Here is an 18,958-nt window from a genome sequence, read left to right on the forward strand (position 1 = left end):
TGGAAAGGGAAGGCATCAGCCAGGAAGTGGCATGAGTGCCCAGCCCTGCTCAGCCTGGCATCCGGCTGCTCAGACCTCAAGCAAATGCCTTGCGCTAAACAAGACAGGGGATCTACAAAGTGCTTAGCGCAGCATTTGATCTTCACGCAGTAGATGCTCAGTAAATGGGGGCCACTGTCGGGAGCCCTTCTCCTGGTGGCCGGGACACGGTGAGCAGGGCACGAGGGGTGCACAGGATACTGTAGCTCCTGAGGCTCTGAGGGGCGGGGCTCGCGACTGGTCCTGTTCCTCAGTCACTGTCACGTTTCCAATGACCCCTTCCAGGCTCCCGCCCAAAGTTTTTGTCTTATAGATCAAGTGCAGGGGTGGGTATCTCTAGATCCAAAGACAAAGAATGGCTGTTCATCCTCCACAGGGTTTATGGGATGGAAGAGGATGGATAGTGGGGTGGAGGGCGTGCTTGCCCCTCAAGCTTCAAAGGGGCCCTTCTGTGCTCTAGCCAATAATTGCAGGACTGTTGGTCCCGTGAGGCCCCATATTCATTCTGATTTTTGAGAGAAAACAGAAATCTGGGCTTTTCCATGAAATCTCCTGATGTTTAAGTGCTAGAAACTCTTTCCCCCAAAAGTTTTTAAAATACCACGTCCCCCACTCCCCAAGCACATCTAGAGATTGGAACCGACCCATGGGCACCATTTTGTACGTTTTGGACTAGAGTTCTCCAGGGGCACTTCAGCTGTTAAAAAAAGACTCTGACTGTCTGAGTGGCTCATGTTTCAGTTTAAGGAACTGCAGGATCCTTGTCTGGGGAGAGAGTGGGAAGGTAGTTCAAGGAGGTGGCAAAAGCCCAGATCTGAAGCTCCAGGGTTTTCCCACCCTTGCTCTTATGCGTCCAGCTGGTTAAATGGGGAGGTGGGCCCTCTCAGAGAAGCCAGGGCTGTGGCTTCGCAGAGCCGACCCCTTGCTGTGGAGCAGGCCATGCGTTCACAGCAGCCCTCTCTGGCTGGCACCAGTCCCAGTCAGAGGGCCCCTCGGGTGAGCTTTGCTATATCTGCTCAGCTGCCCCGTCAGCCTCCAGGCTCCCCAGAGAGAAGCCTCTGGCAGCGCTGGCCCCAGCACTCCCCAGCGTGCCAGGGGGAGCTTCTTGCTAAGCCCTGACACTAATCCTTTCCCCTTCTCTCTTCAGGGCCACATGCCACAGGTCATTAGGCACTCTCTGCCTTACCCAGGCTGGTTTTGGCCAAGGCCAAGGGCTCCTACCCTGGACTCTCTGGCCACCCACCCAGGTTAAGGGTACTTGTGCTGGGGTTGGTCGAACCTGAGCTGAAAGCAGGCTCTGCCTTTCTCTACCGGTGCAACCTGTGGCCCTTCACAGGTCACCTCCCCGAGCTTTTGTGTCCTCCTTCAGAGAACAGGGATGCCAATGCTTTGTCGCAGCGGCCACCTGAGCAATGCATGGGACCTGCTTAGCATAGGGCTTCAGTAATGGTGGGGAACAGGAATATTGTCTCTCCCGGGGACTGGCTCAGTCCTGCCTGGAACTGTACCCCAACCTTTGAGACGCCTTCCCCTCTGGCTGGCCCAGCCTGGGAACCCTAGTAGTGCTGTGAGCTGAGGGAGACAGACAAACCTCTGACCCCTCCTGGTGGGCCCTTGGCGTGCTTCCCTTTGACCTTTCTCTACTTCTGGGTATAGGTTTGCAGCAGGAAAGCTAAGCCCCAAGTCACGGCCTTCTCTGCAGCCCCCATTCTCCCCAGGCCCCCTGGCCTAAGGGTATCCAGGTATCCAAAATGGTAATGTCCCCAAGTCTTGCAGGATGTATTTAGGACTTTGAGGCCCTACCACCTACCAGAGAAATTCCTGGTGGCCAGCATCGTGGTAAGGATGGCTCCCTGCAACAGAAAAGAGGAGGGGGTGTGGGGAAAAGAAGCCGGAAGAGGGAGGAGAGACAGAGAAATGGGAGGGAAGTGGGAAAGGAGAGGGAGGCGCTCCATTTAGAGACAAAGCCAAAGTCTTCTGCCCCTCCACTTGCCCCCGCCCACATCTGAGAGAACAACCCCCACCTCCCTGTAGAAATCAGGGTGAGCGAGACCTTAGCTGGCACTGTGCCAGGGACAGGGCCATCCTAGGAGCAGATATTAATAGGTTCCATTGGCCTGGCCAGAGCCAGTGATAGGCTCGGGGACATCTGCCAGTGGGGGCTCCTAAAGGCCAAGGAAGTTTCCTGCCTGGGCAAAGAGGGCAGAGCCTGTACCCCTGGGTCCCTCCCCTATCTGCCCTTTGCCTGGGGGCACTCAGCACCTCCCTCCAGTACTAGTTCATCCCTCTGTGGTCCCTGGGCTTGGAACCCTGGAGGGTTAATGTGGAAAAACCCTCTTCTGTTCTTCCGTCATCAAAGGGACTGGGGGACAAAGGCCCTGCCGGGTCTGACACTGTCTCATTTAGACACTCTCTGAGTCCCACGTCCATGATTTTAAGAATCCCTGATTCTGACGTTTTGAGACTTCTTCCGTGACAGCTCTCACCAGGGGTTGGGGATAAGACTCAGTTCTCCTGGCATCCTGCTGGCCACCACCCCCTTGGCCCATGTCCCCCTCCTAAGCCACCATGCCAGGCTTGGGAGCAATAGGTGAAGAGGTTCCCAATGAGCTGGGGACTCAGCATCTGTCACTGAGCAGGCTGATAGCCTCTCTGTTCTGACCAGCCGGAGACCCCTCGGTCACTCTTCCTACCTGCTCATGACAAGGTCTAGGCCAGGAGCTAGCATGGCCCTGGTAACACACAGGACCTGCTGAGAGACCAGCAGCTCAGGGCCCACCTGGGTCGCACTGTAGCTTCCTCGGGGCCACGACCCCTGTCTAAGTCTCTCGGCCATTCCTTTCCAGTGCTCGGCAGCTGGGACCTCACCCCCATCACGGCCTTCTGCCCAGTCACAGGTCACCGCCGAAACCTCTCCCCAGCCACACTGAAACACTGCAGTGCCCCTAAGGGGTCAAGCTCATACTTCCAGATTTCTGCACAGCCTTTTTTCTATCTGCTAATGCCTGCTTATCCTTCAGTCTCAGCTTGAATGCCACATGCCCAGGAAAGCTTCCAGCGTTCTTCCCTGGTCCTTCCAGACCTGGTTCATGGCCCTGCTGTGGACACCCACAGCCTCGGGGGTTGCGGTCACAGCACTCACCACTGCCCTGTCATGTCCTGGTTACATGTCTGTCCTCTCCACTGCTCACTGCCCCGCCCAGAAAGCAGGTGTTCAACACAAGCTTGTGGACTCAACGAAGGAAAGAACTTCACAGGGAGTGGGCCTCTTGGCCACCGTGGAGACCCAGGCCAAGCTACTCCCACATCCAGGAGCACGCTCTGGGAGGACCTGTTACCTTCAGTTTCCTCCTGGCGTTGAACTTCTTCAGGCAGTCCACGGTCTCCTGTCTGTGCATGCAAGAGGCCACGGTGGACCGGTGCTGGGGGAAGGAGGGGAGAGGTCTGTGAGAGGAGGCCAACCCAGGCGCCCCTCAACAAGTCATCTTATGGACGTGATTGGCATCCTGGGGCAACAATTCTTTGTTCTAGGGGATGTTTAAGTATTACAGGTGCTTAGCATTCTGGGGACCAGACATTCAATGTCAGAAGCACCCCAGTTCTGATGCCAACCTCCCATTTCCACTTTCTCCCTGAGAAACACAGAGGGTCAGTGTCTCTTGGATCAAGCCCTCTCAGCTCCAGGCTGGGCCTGAGGGGACAGGGACAGGTAGGTATAGGATTCCAGGAGGGCCTTAACCCTGAAGGCTAGAGGGGCTCCTGGGACGGGCCTTGCTGAGGAACGCTCACCGAGATCCAGGGGTGCTTGAGGGCCTCGGCGGCCGTGATGCGTTTGGATGGGTTGATGGTCAGCATCTTATTGATCAGATCCTTGGCTTCTGGGGTGACAGTGTCCCACTCCGGTGACGGGAACTGGAAGGGGCAGAGGGGCCAGGTTTGCCCAGCCTACCCCAGGCCACCCCTGCGATCCCCCAGCCCCTGACTGGCAGGGGAGCAGGCAGGGGTCCTGCTGCCCATCCACTCGGGCGTCCACAACCAGGAGGAGTTGGGGCGGGGTCCCCTGAGCCTAGGACAAATCAGAACAATGACAGAGAGAAAGAAGACCTCCCTCTGCTATTCTGAGGCTGTGCCTTATCTGGGGAGCAGCAGGCCAGTGGTTATAGCCCAGACTCCAGCATCAGAAGGGTAGGTTCAAGTCCTGGGTCTGCCTCCTGGGTTGTATGACTTTGGGTGAGTCACATGACTCCTTAAGCTGTCCCTAGAGATGTTGTGAAAATTAAATCTGATATGAAACACATGGCACAGAGCTCAATAGAAATCAACCATGTAGAACAGCAGTATAGCTCGGTAGGTAGAAGCATAGACACGAGAGCCAGACCATCTGGGTTCAAATCCAGCTCTACCATTTCTTAGTTATTTAACATCTCTGTACCTCAACTTCCCTATCTGTAAAATGGGGATAATAGTACCTATGTCATAGATTGGTGTGAGGATGTACTGTAAGTGGTAATACATAGAAAGCATTTAGAAGAGTACTATATGTTAGCTATTATTATTTGCATGTATTTATACCATATATATACATATATATATATATATATGTATATATATATATATATATATATATATATATATATATATACACAGAGAGAGAGAGAGAGAGAGATCCTGGCTCCTGGGGCCTGCCCCCTACCTCTTGCCCCACTTTGCTGTCCCTCTGGGACCTCCTGGGCTAAACCCCATCAGTTGGATGTCCTGATCACTAGGCGCAGCCAGCTCGTCGCCTGGCCCCAGTCAGTCCTCACCCCCTCCCCCGTGACTAGAGAGTGGTCGGTGACCTAATGGGCCGGGAGGGTGGGAGGGGGCCTCCTCAGGTCCTGACCTCACTGGGCATTGGCTTTCACTGGACGGGGACCAGTGGATGGCAGGGAGGCTGGAGACAGAAGCGACACTCACATCATAGGCGCCCGCTTTGATCTGCTGGTACAGGCGGTGCTGGTCCTCATCCCAGAATGGGGGATATCCCACGAGCAGGATGTACAGGATGACCCCTGGGGAGAACAGCAGTAGAACCTTCAACCCCGAGTGAGGAGGAGCACTGGGGTGGTGGTGATGGGACAGGAGAGAGGGCACGAGAGGGACAGGCAGCGAGGGGCATTTTGGCGCCTTCGGACGGACTCACCACAGGCCCACAGGTCCACAGGCTTCCCATACGGGTCCTTCCGCAGCACTTCTGGGGAGAGGTATCCAGGTGTCCCTGCGAACCCTGCTCCCCAGACACACAGACAGACAGACACACACACAGAGGTGGCATGTAAGTAACCGGAGCAAAACCCTGCTGGAAAAGGGACTAGAGTTGCCCCGGAGGTGGCAAAAACGCCCCTTGCCCTCAGAGCAGGCCGAGGGCAGCAAGGCCTCTAGACCAGGGTGGACAAGTACATAGTACACTTGTCGCCATCCCCACTCCAGAGCCTATAGCAGAGGTCACTGATCAGTCTCAGAGCCCTTCCCACAGGGTCCTGACTCAGTGCCATAAATTGCCAGCATAAACCTCCCAGCAGCTATTACCAATTAATTGCTGGTGGCACTTGAGATGAAATATCCTTGCCATGTCAGCTCCAGGCTGAGCTGAACTTTTGCTCACTCCCTGCCCCTTCTATGTGCTGGTCCTGGGGTGGCAGGAGGTCTGCCCCTAACTTTGGCTTGGCCCCAAGTCCCTTGGGTTGTCTCTTTTTCTCCTAGGCCTCAGTTTCCTCATCTGTTAAATGAGGGATTAAGGATTTCTATCTTAAATACCTCCCAGTATTGTTGGGAATATCAATTGAAATAATGGACACCCAAAATATTTTAATAAGTAATCATAAGAATAGTTCCTATTTATTGAGTGTGTGTGCTAAGCAGGGATGAGCATTTTCTTCCTTCCTTCCCTTCTTTTTTAAATTTTTTTTTTTTTAATTGGGGAATATTGGGGAAGAGTGTGTTTTTCCAGGGCCCATCAGCTTCAAGTCAAGTTGTTGTCCTTCAATCTAGTTGTGCAGGGCACAGAGTGGACATTTTCAATCTTATTGCAGGGGGCGCAGCCCACCATCCCATGTGGGAATTGAACCGGCAACCTTGTTGTTGAGAGCTCGTGCTCTAACCAACTGAGCCATCCGGCCGCCCCACCAGCAGCTCAGCAGCAGCTCGTTGTCCCCAGTCTAGTTGTGGAGGGCGCAGCTCACTGGCCCATGCGGAAATCAAACCGGTATCCCTGTTGTTCAGGGCTCGTGTCCTAACCGTCTGAGCCACCCGGCCCCCCCAGGGATGAGCGTTTTCTATGCCGCATCTCCTTTTACCCTCACACAGCCCTGAGGAACATCCTACTGTTAGCCGCATTTTACAGATGAGAAAACAAAGGCTCAGACTGGTAAGATGATGCCTAATCACACACCTCGTAAGCAGCAGAGGCGACGCTTGAACCCAGAGCTCTGGCTCTTAACCATTGATCAATATTGCCCACTAAAACGCATCCCTGGAGAGCTGAACAGACTCAATTATGCCAAAATCTCAGAGCACACCGGATCATCTGAGCTTAAATCCTGGCTCTATCCCTTTACTCTCCCTTGACCTTTTCCAGGTTTCTTAGCCTTTATCCACCATCTATCAAATCAAGATAGTAATCTCAAGCACCCAGACTATTAAGGGAACTCCTGGAAGTCTAGCCAACAGCGACGGTACGTACACCTGTGAAGAAGCCATGTACAATTTTACCTGTTTTAATGACAACCACATCCCTACACCTGGCCCCCAGGGAGGTGCTCAATACCCACCGACCCAGAGGCTGGGTGGGAGGAATCTCTGCTCCCTGAGCCCTGGCTGGTGCGACACCATGTCCAACCTGCCCCTGCTCAGGCAGAGGAGAGGGTTCCTAGAGGCCGATGTGTCAATACGAGGCTAGCCCCCAACACTCCTCTTGCCCCCTGCCCCCACTCACCAAACCATGCTTGCTGCTCTCCCTCCACCTCTATGGCCAGGCCGAAGTCCGCCAGCTTCACCGCAGCGCCCTTGAGCTTGGAGGCCAGCAGCAGATTCTCCGGCTTCCCAGAACCAGAGAGAAGAGGGCAAAGGGGAGAGGAAAGGGCCAGAGAACAGTGAGCACATTCAGAACTTCACCTCCAGAGACCTGGGCTTGTAGCTGGACCAGCTGGACAGTCCAGAGGTGCCCTGTCTCCACCTCCAGCTCCAACCATAGGACCCTAAGCTTCAGTCCCCAGAAAGAGGGCTACCCCACTACAAGTCCTCTGTCTTCTACAACAGGAAGACCCTTCCTCCACCAGCCATCTGCTCATTCCCCTCCCCTCAGAGTCTGGGGCTGAGGGTGGGAGGTGGTGGGTAGGGGTACAGCCACCACCAAAATAAGGAAAAATAAGCAACAGTTACTGTGTCCCTACTATGTGCCAGCCACTAGGCTAAGGGTTTTGCATACTATCACCTCAACAACGCTTTGGGGTAGGCATTATTGTCCCCATTCTCTACCGTGGCCTTCTTGTACCCCCTGAAACAATCATGCTTGTTCCCACCTCAGGGCCTTTGCACTTCCTGTTCCCCCTGCCTACTTTGCTCTCCCTCTGAGCTTCACTGGGCTGACCCCTTCTCTTCATTCAGTTCTCACCTTCATGTCACACCGTCCAAGAAGCCCTCCATGATTACTCTATATAAGGAGAAGCCCCCAGGTATCTTCTATCTTAGATCCTCGTTGCTGTTAGCTTCATAGACGTCATCACGATGTGTAATGTTTTTCCCCATTTGTCTATGTGCTTGTTCATTATCTGTCAGACCTATAGAATGTGAGTTTCTAATCTGTCCTGTCCACTAGTGTGTCACCAGCACCTAAGACAGTGGGCCTCATATAGCAGGAAGTTAATAAGTATTTGTCATATGTAGAAAGAGAAGGAAACTGAGGTTCAGAGAAGTTAAGTGACTAAACAAACATCACAGAGCTGGAGACAAAGTCTGGCTCCTATGCTGCACTCTTAACCACTCTAGATTGAGAGACAGGAGGTCTCGGACGTGCCAGCTGGCCTCTGGGGCGTGGATGCTTCTGTCCTCTGCTGGGTCTGGAGGACAGGGAATCCCCCTCCTCGGAACAGAGGGGAGTTAAGGGTGAGGACTCTCCAGTGACATAGCCCCAGCTTCTGATTCTGGTGCTGCCACTTCTACACTAGAATTTGGATAAATTATTTCACCTCGCTGAGCTTTGATTTCCTCCTAGAAGAAGTGGGATAATGCCTACCTCATGGGGTGGCAGACGGATTAATTGTGATAGTCCATGTAAAGCACTTAGAAGTGGCTTAGAGCAAGTGCCTACCAAGCATCAGCATTTGTATTTTCTGCTTGGGAAGGGGGCGGGGCTTCAAGTCTGGCTTCCTCTGACCCCCTTCCCCACTGGGACTTCTGAGGGGTCTCACATCTGACCTTATATCAACCAAACAAATATAGCTCGTTAAAGCCTCTTTTGTCCTATGGGGGCTGTGTTCACAAAGTGTCCTGTGTCTCAGTAGCCGTTCTGCCCTGATTTGATGAATGTGCTACTAATTATTCTATCCAGAGTGGCCTAAATTTGTGCTGCCTCTCCTCCTGTGCAAGGGCTGTAGCTATAATGGGAACAGGCCCTCGGGGACAGCCGCCCTGCTGTCTGGCCAGAGACCTTCTTGCCTGTGGGTCTAGGCTGAGCCACAGGGAGCTCACTGGACTAGTGTGAGGAGACACAGACTACTCGTGACAGTCAGAGGTGGGCAGGGGCTCTGGTCAGAGCATTTCACCCCAAACAGGGACCTGGACCCACTGGAGAATGCCGAGGGAGGGTACCTGGAAATACTATCCTGGGTGGGAACGGAAGATTAGAACCTACAGGAGACTTAGGAGCTACAACAAAGCTACCCAAGTGACTCCAGAGCTGTTCTGAGCTGGAGGCTTGATCTGTGTGGCCCCAAAGGGTAGAACTGAGGTTCACGGGCAAAACCCCCATAGCAGGAAACATTGAAGGAGTACTTCCCAGTGGTGCAGGGGGCTACCCTGTAAGAGGTGAGCTCTCGTCTATGAAGACCAAAAAGCAGAGGTTGGATGGGTACGCAGCAGGGTCACCTAGAAGGGGTTCCTGCAGAAGCAGGAGCTGGATTGAGTGACTTTTTGGCGCCAGACCCCCCAGGGCCTGGGATCTGGGGTCAGAGGTCAGAGTCCAGTCTTAGCTCAGGCAGAACTGAACTGCACGCTGTATGGCAAATCCTTTGGACTCTATAAGCCTTAGCTTCCTGCTGCAAAACGGGTCTGATGTTACGAGCTACCAGCCACTGAGGCCACGAGGCCAGGGAGAGCTGTGAAGTCTGTGCTGACGACTGAGCAAGGCAGTGCGGCTGGGCCAGCCCTAGATTCCATATGTGCCTGTCCTGTCTATCTTCTTCTTTAGGTGGGAAGTGGGGCGACTCCGAGGGCCCCAAGACCTGTTTTTCTTCTCCCACCACCCGCCAAAGACCCAGAAACCAGAGTAACATGTCTGGGTACCAGGCACTGTGCTCGCTCTTTTGATGTCCTTGTCAACCTGTGCAGCGGTTGCTATGGCAACCCCACTGTAAAGAAGCTGCCACTGTGCAGCTGGGATTTGGACCTGGCCATAGCCAGTCTTGGCAGTCTAACTACATCTCACCTGGCCTGGCACATGGCACGGGGGGCTGTGTCCTGAGCCCAGATGCTCAAACTCCCTGAGCCCAGTTTCCTTATCTGTACAGTGGGACAAATACTCCCCACCCAACCCAACTTGAGGAAATTAAAGGGATTCTGCTAACACCCCTGGATCCACAGGCGGGGGGAAGGGCAGGGGCCAGAGGGGCAGGCTCCCTGGTGAGCCGAACCCTCAGGCTGGTTGCTCACCTTAAGGTCCCGGTGCACCACCCCCATCTGGTGGCAGTGCAGCACGGCCTCCAGGATCTGCTGGATGCAGTGACTGGCGAGAGAAAGGAAGGGGTCACTGTGTGAGGATGGGCCTCCCCTGGGAAACTGGCAAGCGACAGGCCCGGACCCTGGGTGCCATTACCAGGCCACACCTGGAACTCACCTGGCATCGGCCTCACTGTAATACTCCCGGGCCACGATGTCTTCAAACAGCTCCCCACCAGTGACCCTAGGGAGACAGACACTGAGTCACCTTCACACAGAGGCCCCAGGTGCTGCCTCTTCTGGAGGAGTCTCCAGGGAGCTAAGAGTGGGGCTCGGGACCTCAGAACCTCAGCCCAAAGGGAGGGTTCACAGGGGTGCCCATCACTATAGCCCCTTTCCTAGCTTTCAACATCATCTTTTCATTAACTGCCCTCCCCTCCAACCTGGGCCCTTCTTCCCCAGCAGGCCCAGGCTGGAGGTGGGACCCTGAGAACACATCTCTAGAGTTCATCAGGCTCCTGGAAGCCCAAGGGCTGGGTTTTGTTTCTGTTTTTTAATAGACGTTATTTCTTAGAGTAGCTTTTGGTTCGCAGCCAAACTGAGCAGAAGGCACGAGCGTTCTCACATACCCCGGTCCCCACGACATGCATAGCCTCCCCGTCATCAACATCTCAAGGGCTATTTCCTCCAGATGAGACCAGTCATCACTGAGCTGCTCTGCCAATCTAGGAGCCACTGAAGCTTGTCATTTCGTAATGGTTTTTCATTCAATCAACTGCCTTTAAAAACTTTAAAATTATTCCAAAAGGAAACTTTGTATCCCCAGCAGCCACACATAGAAGCAAAACTAAATAGACAAAGACTGTGTGTTGGTGTTTCAGGAACACCAACCTGACTGCTTTGGTGGCAAGCCTACGGCATCTGGGAAACTCTGTATCAGAAGACGGAGTTCCGCCCAGGCTGGGGGCATTTGGGACCCATCAGGCCAAGGGACCCACGGAGGTCATCCTTGCTCAGGCTGCCCCGATACCCACTGTACATCCCAGGGTGGGCCCAGACTCACAGGTCAAAGATTAGGTAATGGTGTCCCTCTTCGGAGATGCTGTCATGGAGCCGAACTGTGGGAGGGGCCAAGGCAGCCAGTTACACCAGGACACACTGCTCCCCACCCCCAACCTCCCTCTCACCCCTCCAACAGCCAACATTGCAAAGTCATTGAGCACAAGCTAGGTACCAGGTGCCTTGACAGACGAAGCTGAACAGGGGCTCACTGACTGCGGGCATCGGCAAAAGAGGCCTGGGCTTAAAAAGACTACAGACCCCTGTTATGGTCAAAGTTTGATTCCCTCCCCTCTCCAGCCCTCATTTCTTTGCTGGGCAGGCTAGCATCATGGAATGAGCCTGTGGCTCAAATCTCTGCTACTTGCTAGCTGTGTGACTTTGGGCAAGTTGCTATGACTTTCTGAACCTCTCTTTCCTTTCCTGGACAATGAGAATGAGACTCCTGGACTTGCAGGAGGCACACAGTCAGGGCCCTGAGGGAATGTCCTTGCTCTGCTTCCAGGTCAGCGGACACCATAGAGCTGAGGGAGGCTGCAGTGACAACAGTCCCTGACATGCTGGCATGCTGAGAAACTGTCATCTCTTTATACCTCATTTACCAGGAACAGAGGCAAGGCTCCCAGGAGCCCAGAGCTCCCCAAATTATGCCCTGAGCTTCTAAAAGGAGGGGCCCGAGGCCTGGGGCAGATGGAGGGGCACAGACCCTGCCAGCCAAGGGCAAATTCGCCCTGGACAGGTTCATATCCTCCCGAGCCACAACCTGAAAATGTCCACAGAGGGGGGTGAAGGCCGGGAAGATGATACATCACACAATGGAAAATTACACAGCTGTGAAAATAATGTGGCAGTTATGCATCCACTCGTTCAAAATCATCTCTAAATTATGTTGTTTGGCGAAAAAGCAAAACGCAGAACAGTGTGCGTAGTCCTTTTAAAAAAGATGTACTTAAGCTTGTATATATCATAAGTCTCTCTGGAAAGATACAGGGATGTGGGCATTAGGGGTGCCTTGAGGAGTAGAATTGGGGAAGCAGAGGCTGTGGGTAGGTGAGACTGACTTTTCATGGTAAACCTTAGTGCCATCAGAATCCTTGCCATGTGCGTGTATTTCTAACTCAATACTGAGTCCCCTGAATTGCTTATGGCCTTCACAGCTGCATATAAAGTTTAGTGAAACAGGCATCAAATACCGCAGAGTGGGTGCCCACTATAGGGAAGGGGGAATGGGGACCAGAATTAGAGGAGGAAAGGTACACAAATTTAAATAAAATTTTTTTAAATTCTTAAATGATGATATATATTTATAAGTAATGACCAAAAGATGCTTAAAATCTATTTTAAAGCAAAATTTAAAAGCAGGTTGCCTAAGAGTGCATATACTATAATCCTGTTTTAATTCTTTTAATCAACATTATAAAAAATGCCAACATACAGTCACGTGCACAGCTATGTGCCCACCCCCTGGGTTTTATCCTTAATGTTTTCGTATACTTGCCTTACTACATTGCTATCCATTCCTCTATCCATTCATCGATTTTAATTTTTTAATGCATTTCAAAGCAAACGCAGGCTTCAGTTTTAAACAGTATACGTGTATTGAACTGGGCGTCTTGCATTTTTTGTGTGCAGAATCTGACAAGCCTACACTGGGGCCCTGCCCAGACCCCTTTTGTAAGTTGGCGCAGCCATCCTGCAGCTGCTGGGAGGGTTGGCTGCTCACAGCACACGGCTGCCCCCGTTTTCTGCCCCCTCCCTCACTGCAGATGGAGCCACCTTGCCCACCAGGTTACCTGCAGCGTTCAGCCAATGACTGATGAATGTGGAGAGACAGGGTCATTGCAAAGGGCCAGTCTCCTTGCCTTAAGGAGGGACAACTCCAAGATGAGACTTACGCTCTAGGGGCCTCTGCACTGCACCCCCCACCTGGGATCAGGTGAAACTTGGAGTTGACCTGAGGACACATTCTTTCCTTCTCCATCCTGCTTCACCCCAGCCCTTAACAGGTCTCCACTGGGAGCATAAGCACCCGAATCCCTGCCTCAGGCTCTACTTCTAGGACACCTGACCTCAGATACGATGCATAGATGTACTTGAGAAGGCACAGACATCAAATATCAGATGGAAGCATAGATCATCCAAGGCTAGCACTAGATACTGAGGTTATAGGAGATACTTTAAAAATTGTCTTCTCGATTATCTACAATAAACTTGCATTGTTAGTGTATCAAGATCAAGTTTTGAAAAAGACCCTTTCCTCTCCCTGCCTTCCTCCAGATGGACCCTTGCCGATGGACTCCTTCCTGTATACTCTGCTCCAGCAGGTGTGTGAGTTTTTAACTTCCCTTTCCTGAGCATGAGAAGTTCTAAGAAGCCACGTTGCAGCCATCCCATGTCAGAAAGGACTTTTAGACCTGGCCAACCGCCATTTAGGGGGAGCTCCAAGAAGACTGGGGTCCCAGGTCCACCCTCAGACCAGGAGCTCAGCCTCTTAAGGAAAAGTCCTCAGGGCTCAGGGAAATGGACAGAATTGGGATGCAGGGGGGTTTTCTAGAGCTGAGTCTAGCTCAGAGGTTGCCTTTCTGCTGATTGCAAAAGGCTGCCCCTCTGGGCAGCCGAGCGAGAGGGACACCGGCTGGATTCCAGCCCCCATACACAGGAGGATATCGGAGGCAGCTTCAGGCCCTGAGAGGTGTCTGAACCGTGGCTGGGAACCCAGGAGACAGGACTTCTTCTTTTACCGGCTGTTTTCACATACAAAACCTCCCCTCTTATCCGGGGAGGCCTCTCTGAGGAAAAACTCAGCCCAGAGCCCAAGAGGAAAGGCGGAATTCCAGGGCCATGGGCTATGTCGAACGGTCCCACACCCGTGGAGAAATCAGTATGCCTTTGCCCATTGAGCTATGCTGTCACTTTTTGGACGTTTCAAAATACTGTCACAGGACAAAAAATATCTGTAAACTAGTTTTCATTTATGTAGCTGGACTCATGAATTTCTGACATTCCTGTCATATCTCTAACAGTTATTTTTTTCTTCAAAGTTCAAAGGTACTTGTTCCCCTATCCACGTACCCCTTCACAGCACACTCCTGATATCCACTTGGGAAGCTAAATAAAATGACTAAGAGCATGGGCGCTGGAGTCTGACTTGCTGGGTTCACCTCCCAGCAACACCCCTCACACGCTGTATAGCTTTGGGCAAATTTTGTAACGTGTCTGAGCCTCCCGTCCTAGCAGCAGTGCTAATACCACCAGGCTGCTCTAGGCCATGAATGCAATCAGGCTGGAAAGCACCCAACACAGGGCCTGGCACCTGGGAGAACTTGGTGAATGGAGACACTGTCATCTTCATCATGAACCAACCTCACTTCCCTTCCCTTTCCCAAATCACCTGCTCGACTCAGGTTGTCCCCTGCTTCCTGGGCTGGGCTTCTGGGGTCTGCCCCATCAGCAGGTGGGAATGGTAAAGAGAGCTGTGGTCTGTCAGCCCCAGAGCCCATAACTTACTGCTCCCCATTATAGCCGGGAATGAGGGAGGCAAGGGGCACAAACGGGGAGGAGGCAGAGTTCACCCGAGAGAGTGTCGCAATTGTGCGGCGACACACATACACACTCCCACCTCCTTTCTCCAGCGCTGACAGCCTATAAGAACCATGGGACTTTGTAGTCAGAGACCACTCAGAACCCCCTCTATTACACACTTAGGGAGAGGACAGTTGCCACCCACGGCCACACGGTGAGGCCATAAGCAGGTCAGGGACCAGGGTCCAACCTGGGTTGCTCCCCACGAGTCTCCCTGCTGCCCATTCTCTGATTCTGGCTCTGGAGCCGCTGCTGCTGTTTGTGCAGCTCTGCTCCCCTTCCCAGGCACAGGGAAGGGGAGGCGCCTTGTGGGTATAAATAGCAGATGGAGATGCTTCTCTCCAGCAGGAAAGTTAACCCTTGGGGCCCTGGACACAGAGAGAGGCTTCCATGGGAGGGAGAATGTATGGTGGCTGTCAGAGTTGGAACATTCCATGGAGGGAACCGAGACCTTGCTCCCCAAAGTGTTGTCTGTGAACCGTGGCCTTGGCATCGCCTCATAGCATGTTAGAAATGCAAAATCTTAGGCCCCACCCAGACCTGCTGAGCCAGAAACTACCTGTTAACAAGATGCCCAGGTGGTCCAAATAGGCCTATCCTTGCAAAGATGGGGGAAAGTGGCTCAGAGAGGGTAGCGCTCCCACCTAAGGTCACACAGCCATTCCTTCACAGAACTATATATAGAATCTGTACTTATTCCCACCATGACTCAGAACCCTGATGGGCAAGGGTGCAGCCTCCCAACTGTGCAGAGGTTGGGGAGGGGAGGCCAGACCTGTCATGGGCCCAGGCTCTCCATACCAGCTGCATTAAGTCTACCCCTGGGGCAGGGGCCACCTTGGAGTTTGCCTATGAGGCTCAGGCCTGCTACAGGTCTAGGCATGTGGGCAGGAACAAGGTGCCAGGTTGACTCAGCATGGAGGTGGGTTAGGGGAGTGGGCTGTGCCGGCCAAGGCCAGGCTTGGCCTATTTTTGTCTCTCTCAGAGCTTTGGGAGTTTTCCTGAAACAGCTTTTCTGAAGGAGGCTGCCAGCAGCGTAGGCTGCGAGGAAGGTCCCCTTCTTCACCTTCCCCCCAACCAAACTGGTCTCTGAGAATGTGGAAACCAGCAAAGACACCCCCTTTTCCCATCTCAATTGCCGCCATCCCCAGAGAAGAGAGCAGCTGCCTCCCCCCACCCCCAGCAGCAAACACTCAGCAGGATGGCCAGGAGAGTAGGGCCCAGCCCCACACCACACCCCTCACTTGCTCCCCAGGACTCACCGATGTTGGGGTGCTTCAGCAGGCGGCAGATGCGGGCTTCACGCTCCAGCTTCTGGTGATCTGAAACAGATACCCCGGTGAGTCCCAGGTGAGGGAGGAACCTCCACCCACTCCATCTCCCTCTTGCAGCCTCTTATGATTCCACCTCCCAGGGAAGCCCCTAGGCCCTGGAAACCTCGTCTTTCAATTGGGGCCTCTAGGTTCTCCAGGCAGGCAGTGGGGTACAGCAGAAGAAAGAAAGGTTGAGGTTGCCATGACTCAGAAATCCCTTCTCCTCTCAGGCTTCAGTTTCCGGGGCTCTCAAATAAAAGGCATCCCTGTATCCCTTCCTATATAAGACCCAAACATTCCTGCAGCCTGGAATGTGCCCTGCCATCCAACTCCTGCTGCCCCCCCTTCAGCCCTGCCCCCCACGCTGCCCTCCAGCCAGACTGACGTGCTGAATTTCACTTCTTCAGGCACACCCTGCTCTGCCCTCTCACTTTGGGGCCTTCGCACACACAGCACACAGCGCTCAGCTTGGAACACTCCCCCTCAACCTCCCACCTGTCCTTCACTGCCCATCCCTCACTCCTACCCATTCTTAGGTGTCGCCCTCTCCTGGCAGCCTGCCCTAACTGCCAGGCTGGCAGGGGCTCCTCTGTGGTCTCAGAGATTCTGGACCCCAGTCCCATGCTGTCTCATGGATATCTCTAACTTTGAGGGCAGGGATTTGGTCTTTGTTGTACGTCTGGCAGCTACCCAAATGCCTGGCACATAGTAGGTGCTCAAGAAATAACTGAATGAAAGAACAAACAATTGGATGAATGTAACTTTCTAAGAGAGCAGGTAGTCTCTGCAGAAGAACTGTATTAATTAGCAGGAGCCACTTCCTTTGTAGAAGACACAGAGAGTTCCAAAGAATCTGCAGGACAGAACTCATATGTGGCTTGTCCAGAGCTCTCACACCTGCCTTCCAGGACTTTGTCCAAAATCCCCTGGGTCTCCCCACCCACCTCAGAGAGAGGCCTGGTTCCCGATCTGCCACCTGTGGTCTCTGTTTCTGAGGCTGCTAGAAACAGTCATACCTGTGACCTCATTCAGTCCTCCCAACAACACAGCTATGAGCACCACTGTCCCCATTTTATAGATGAGGAAACTGTGGCCTAAGAAGCTGAAGCTTCATAGGTGGCAGAGATGGAATTGAAAATGCATTTCTCAATTCCCTTTTTGGTGCGTTTCTTACAATTCAGTAGTTAATGCCTTTATTTAAAAAACGAAATAATAAAACAGGAATCATTAACAAATGTAGAAGATATACTGTGTGCTAGGCACTGTACAGTGCAATTTATATGCATTTAAAACCCTCACCATAACCGTTTGAGGGAAGTGTAAGTACTATTCTGGCTTTACAGAGGAGGAAACTGAGGGGCAGAGATGGCAAGTACCTGGCCCAAAGCCACACCCATGGTGAACAGTGGAACCACGCTTTGTACCCAGGCAGTCAGACTCCAGGGATGAGGTTCAAAACCCGGTGCAATACTGTTCTCCACTCCCTGACAAATCGCCGCCACCGCCTCTACCTGACCCCAGTTCTCACATGGGAAAATCGAAGCCCACAGGAGAGAACTCACACAGACACTCGGAGGCAGAGCCAAGACTAGAACCCCGTTCTCCCAATGGCCCTCCAGAGCAGGCAAGCATCAGGGAGGCTGATGAGAATGGAGAACGTCCCTGGTCCCAGAGCAGCCAGCTCCCTTTCCCCTGCCCCCCTCCATTAGAGCAATCACTGGCCATCGTCCAAGGGCTGCAGAAGCCAAGATCAATACTGAAATGTGGCTTTTCCTTCAGCAAAGCGATTAAACCCAAGCTAGTTTCCATAGCGTGTAAGCTCCATTCCCCAGCTGAAGACGTGCTGCAGGCTGAGGAAGGGGAGGTGGGCCCAGGGGCATCCCCTTAATTCCCTTTTCCTCCCTGCTTCCTTCCATATACTTTAGGGTGAGGGAAGGCCAATTCAGGGGCAAAAGAGGGAGTTCCCCACCTACAGCTGGCCAAGGACCTTCAGTGGGCTACGGAAGGAGGGACCCTCCCCCTGCTCCATACCCTGTCCCCCACTCCCATCCCTAGCAAGGCAAAGTTTGGCCTATCAGAGGGGTCTTGGAGCCTCCTGGGCCAGGCTACACATTGATGGGTGGGGGCCAAATCCAGAATTCTGGTGTTTTCTCCATGTGAGGTTACCCAGGAGCAGAGTTACACTGACAGGATTGAAAGAAGAAAACGTTGGTCACACAGCTTCAAACCTGTGCCTGGTTACCAGACCTTACTGCTGGAATTACTAGGAACTAATCAGTTTTATCAATCTTGGAATCATCTTGTGCATAGTACAATTACACTACATTGCAACTTTCAGTGCTAAAAGCATTAATTTTTTGAATGTAAACATACACGTTATACGATAGTTTTTGGAACTCTGAAAGGTTTTCATTTTCTAATACTACCAGGACACCTCAAGAAATGTAGGGACAGTGTTTCTCTTGATTTCTGAGGCCTTGCTCTGCTATGTAGATGGGGAAACTGAGGCCCAGTGATAAAGGAGCAGTCCATTTATCAAAACCACTCATCAAGGTGGTCAAGCCTTATCAGAACCCGGAGTTCTGAGAATCCCACTCCTGGGCTCACCCCCTAACACCAACCCTAGTCAAAAGCCCTCAGTAGCCAAGGAGCTCTTATTAAAATATAAATTAGATTCTGCCACTCTCTGACTTTAAACTCTCCAATAGCTTCCCAATGTATTTATAATACAACCCAAACTCCTCACCACGATGAGCAATAAGACCCTGCAGGGTCCTGCCTCGTCGTGGCCTTGAAGACCCAGCCACACTGGCCTCCTTTTGGGCCTCAGGCACAGCAAGCCCCTTCCCACCTCAGGGCCTTTGCACTTGGGTCTCTATCCTGGGTCTTCTCCTGGCTTCCTGTCTTCTCGGGACAGTCCTAGCACTTCACAGCCTCAGAGAGCTTCCCTGGCTGCCTTTTCTGAATGGCCTTCTTGCCCTATTATTTCCCCATTACCCTGTTTTACTTTCTTCATTAACACTCACCGCTTCCTGAAATTACCCAGCTTATCT

At 52.7% G+C, this 18,958-nt stretch overlaps 1 protein-coding gene across 4 annotated transcripts in view; it reads right to left on the minus strand.

The window, feature by feature from the left end:
* CAMK2A (calcium/calmodulin dependent protein kinase II alpha) overlaps positions 1–18,958 on the minus strand; it is a 61,563-nt gene that overhangs the window by 23,215 nt on the left and 19,390 nt on the right. For all 4 annotated transcript variants that reach the window (XM_033096227.1, XM_033096229.1, XM_033096231.1 and 1 more), the window contains exons 3-12: positions 15,855–15,914; positions 11,015–11,069; positions 10,130–10,195; positions 9,946–10,018; positions 7,013–7,115; positions 5,222–5,305; positions 4,996–5,090; positions 3,829–3,951; positions 3,378–3,461; positions 1,850–1,892 (exon numbers count right to left, since the gene is read on the minus strand). In XM_033096227.1, coding sequence (XP_032952118.1) covers positions 1,850–1,892; positions 3,378–3,461; positions 3,829–3,951; positions 4,996–5,090; positions 5,222–5,305; positions 7,013–7,115; positions 9,946–10,018; positions 10,130–10,195; positions 11,015–11,069; positions 15,855–15,914 — 786 coding nt within the window. The remainder of the gene's footprint in view (positions 1–1,849; positions 1,893–3,377; positions 3,462–3,828; positions 3,952–4,995; positions 5,091–5,221; positions 5,306–7,012; positions 7,116–9,945; positions 10,019–10,129; positions 10,196–11,014; positions 11,070–15,854; positions 15,915–18,958) is intronic.

The sequence above is a fragment of the Rhinolophus ferrumequinum genome, chromosome 24 (assembly GCF_004115265.2).
Source record: "Rhinolophus ferrumequinum isolate MPI-CBG mRhiFer1 chromosome 24, mRhiFer1_v1.p, whole genome shotgun sequence".
Taxonomy (NCBI): domain Eukaryota; kingdom Metazoa; phylum Chordata; class Mammalia; order Chiroptera; family Rhinolophidae; genus Rhinolophus; species Rhinolophus ferrumequinum.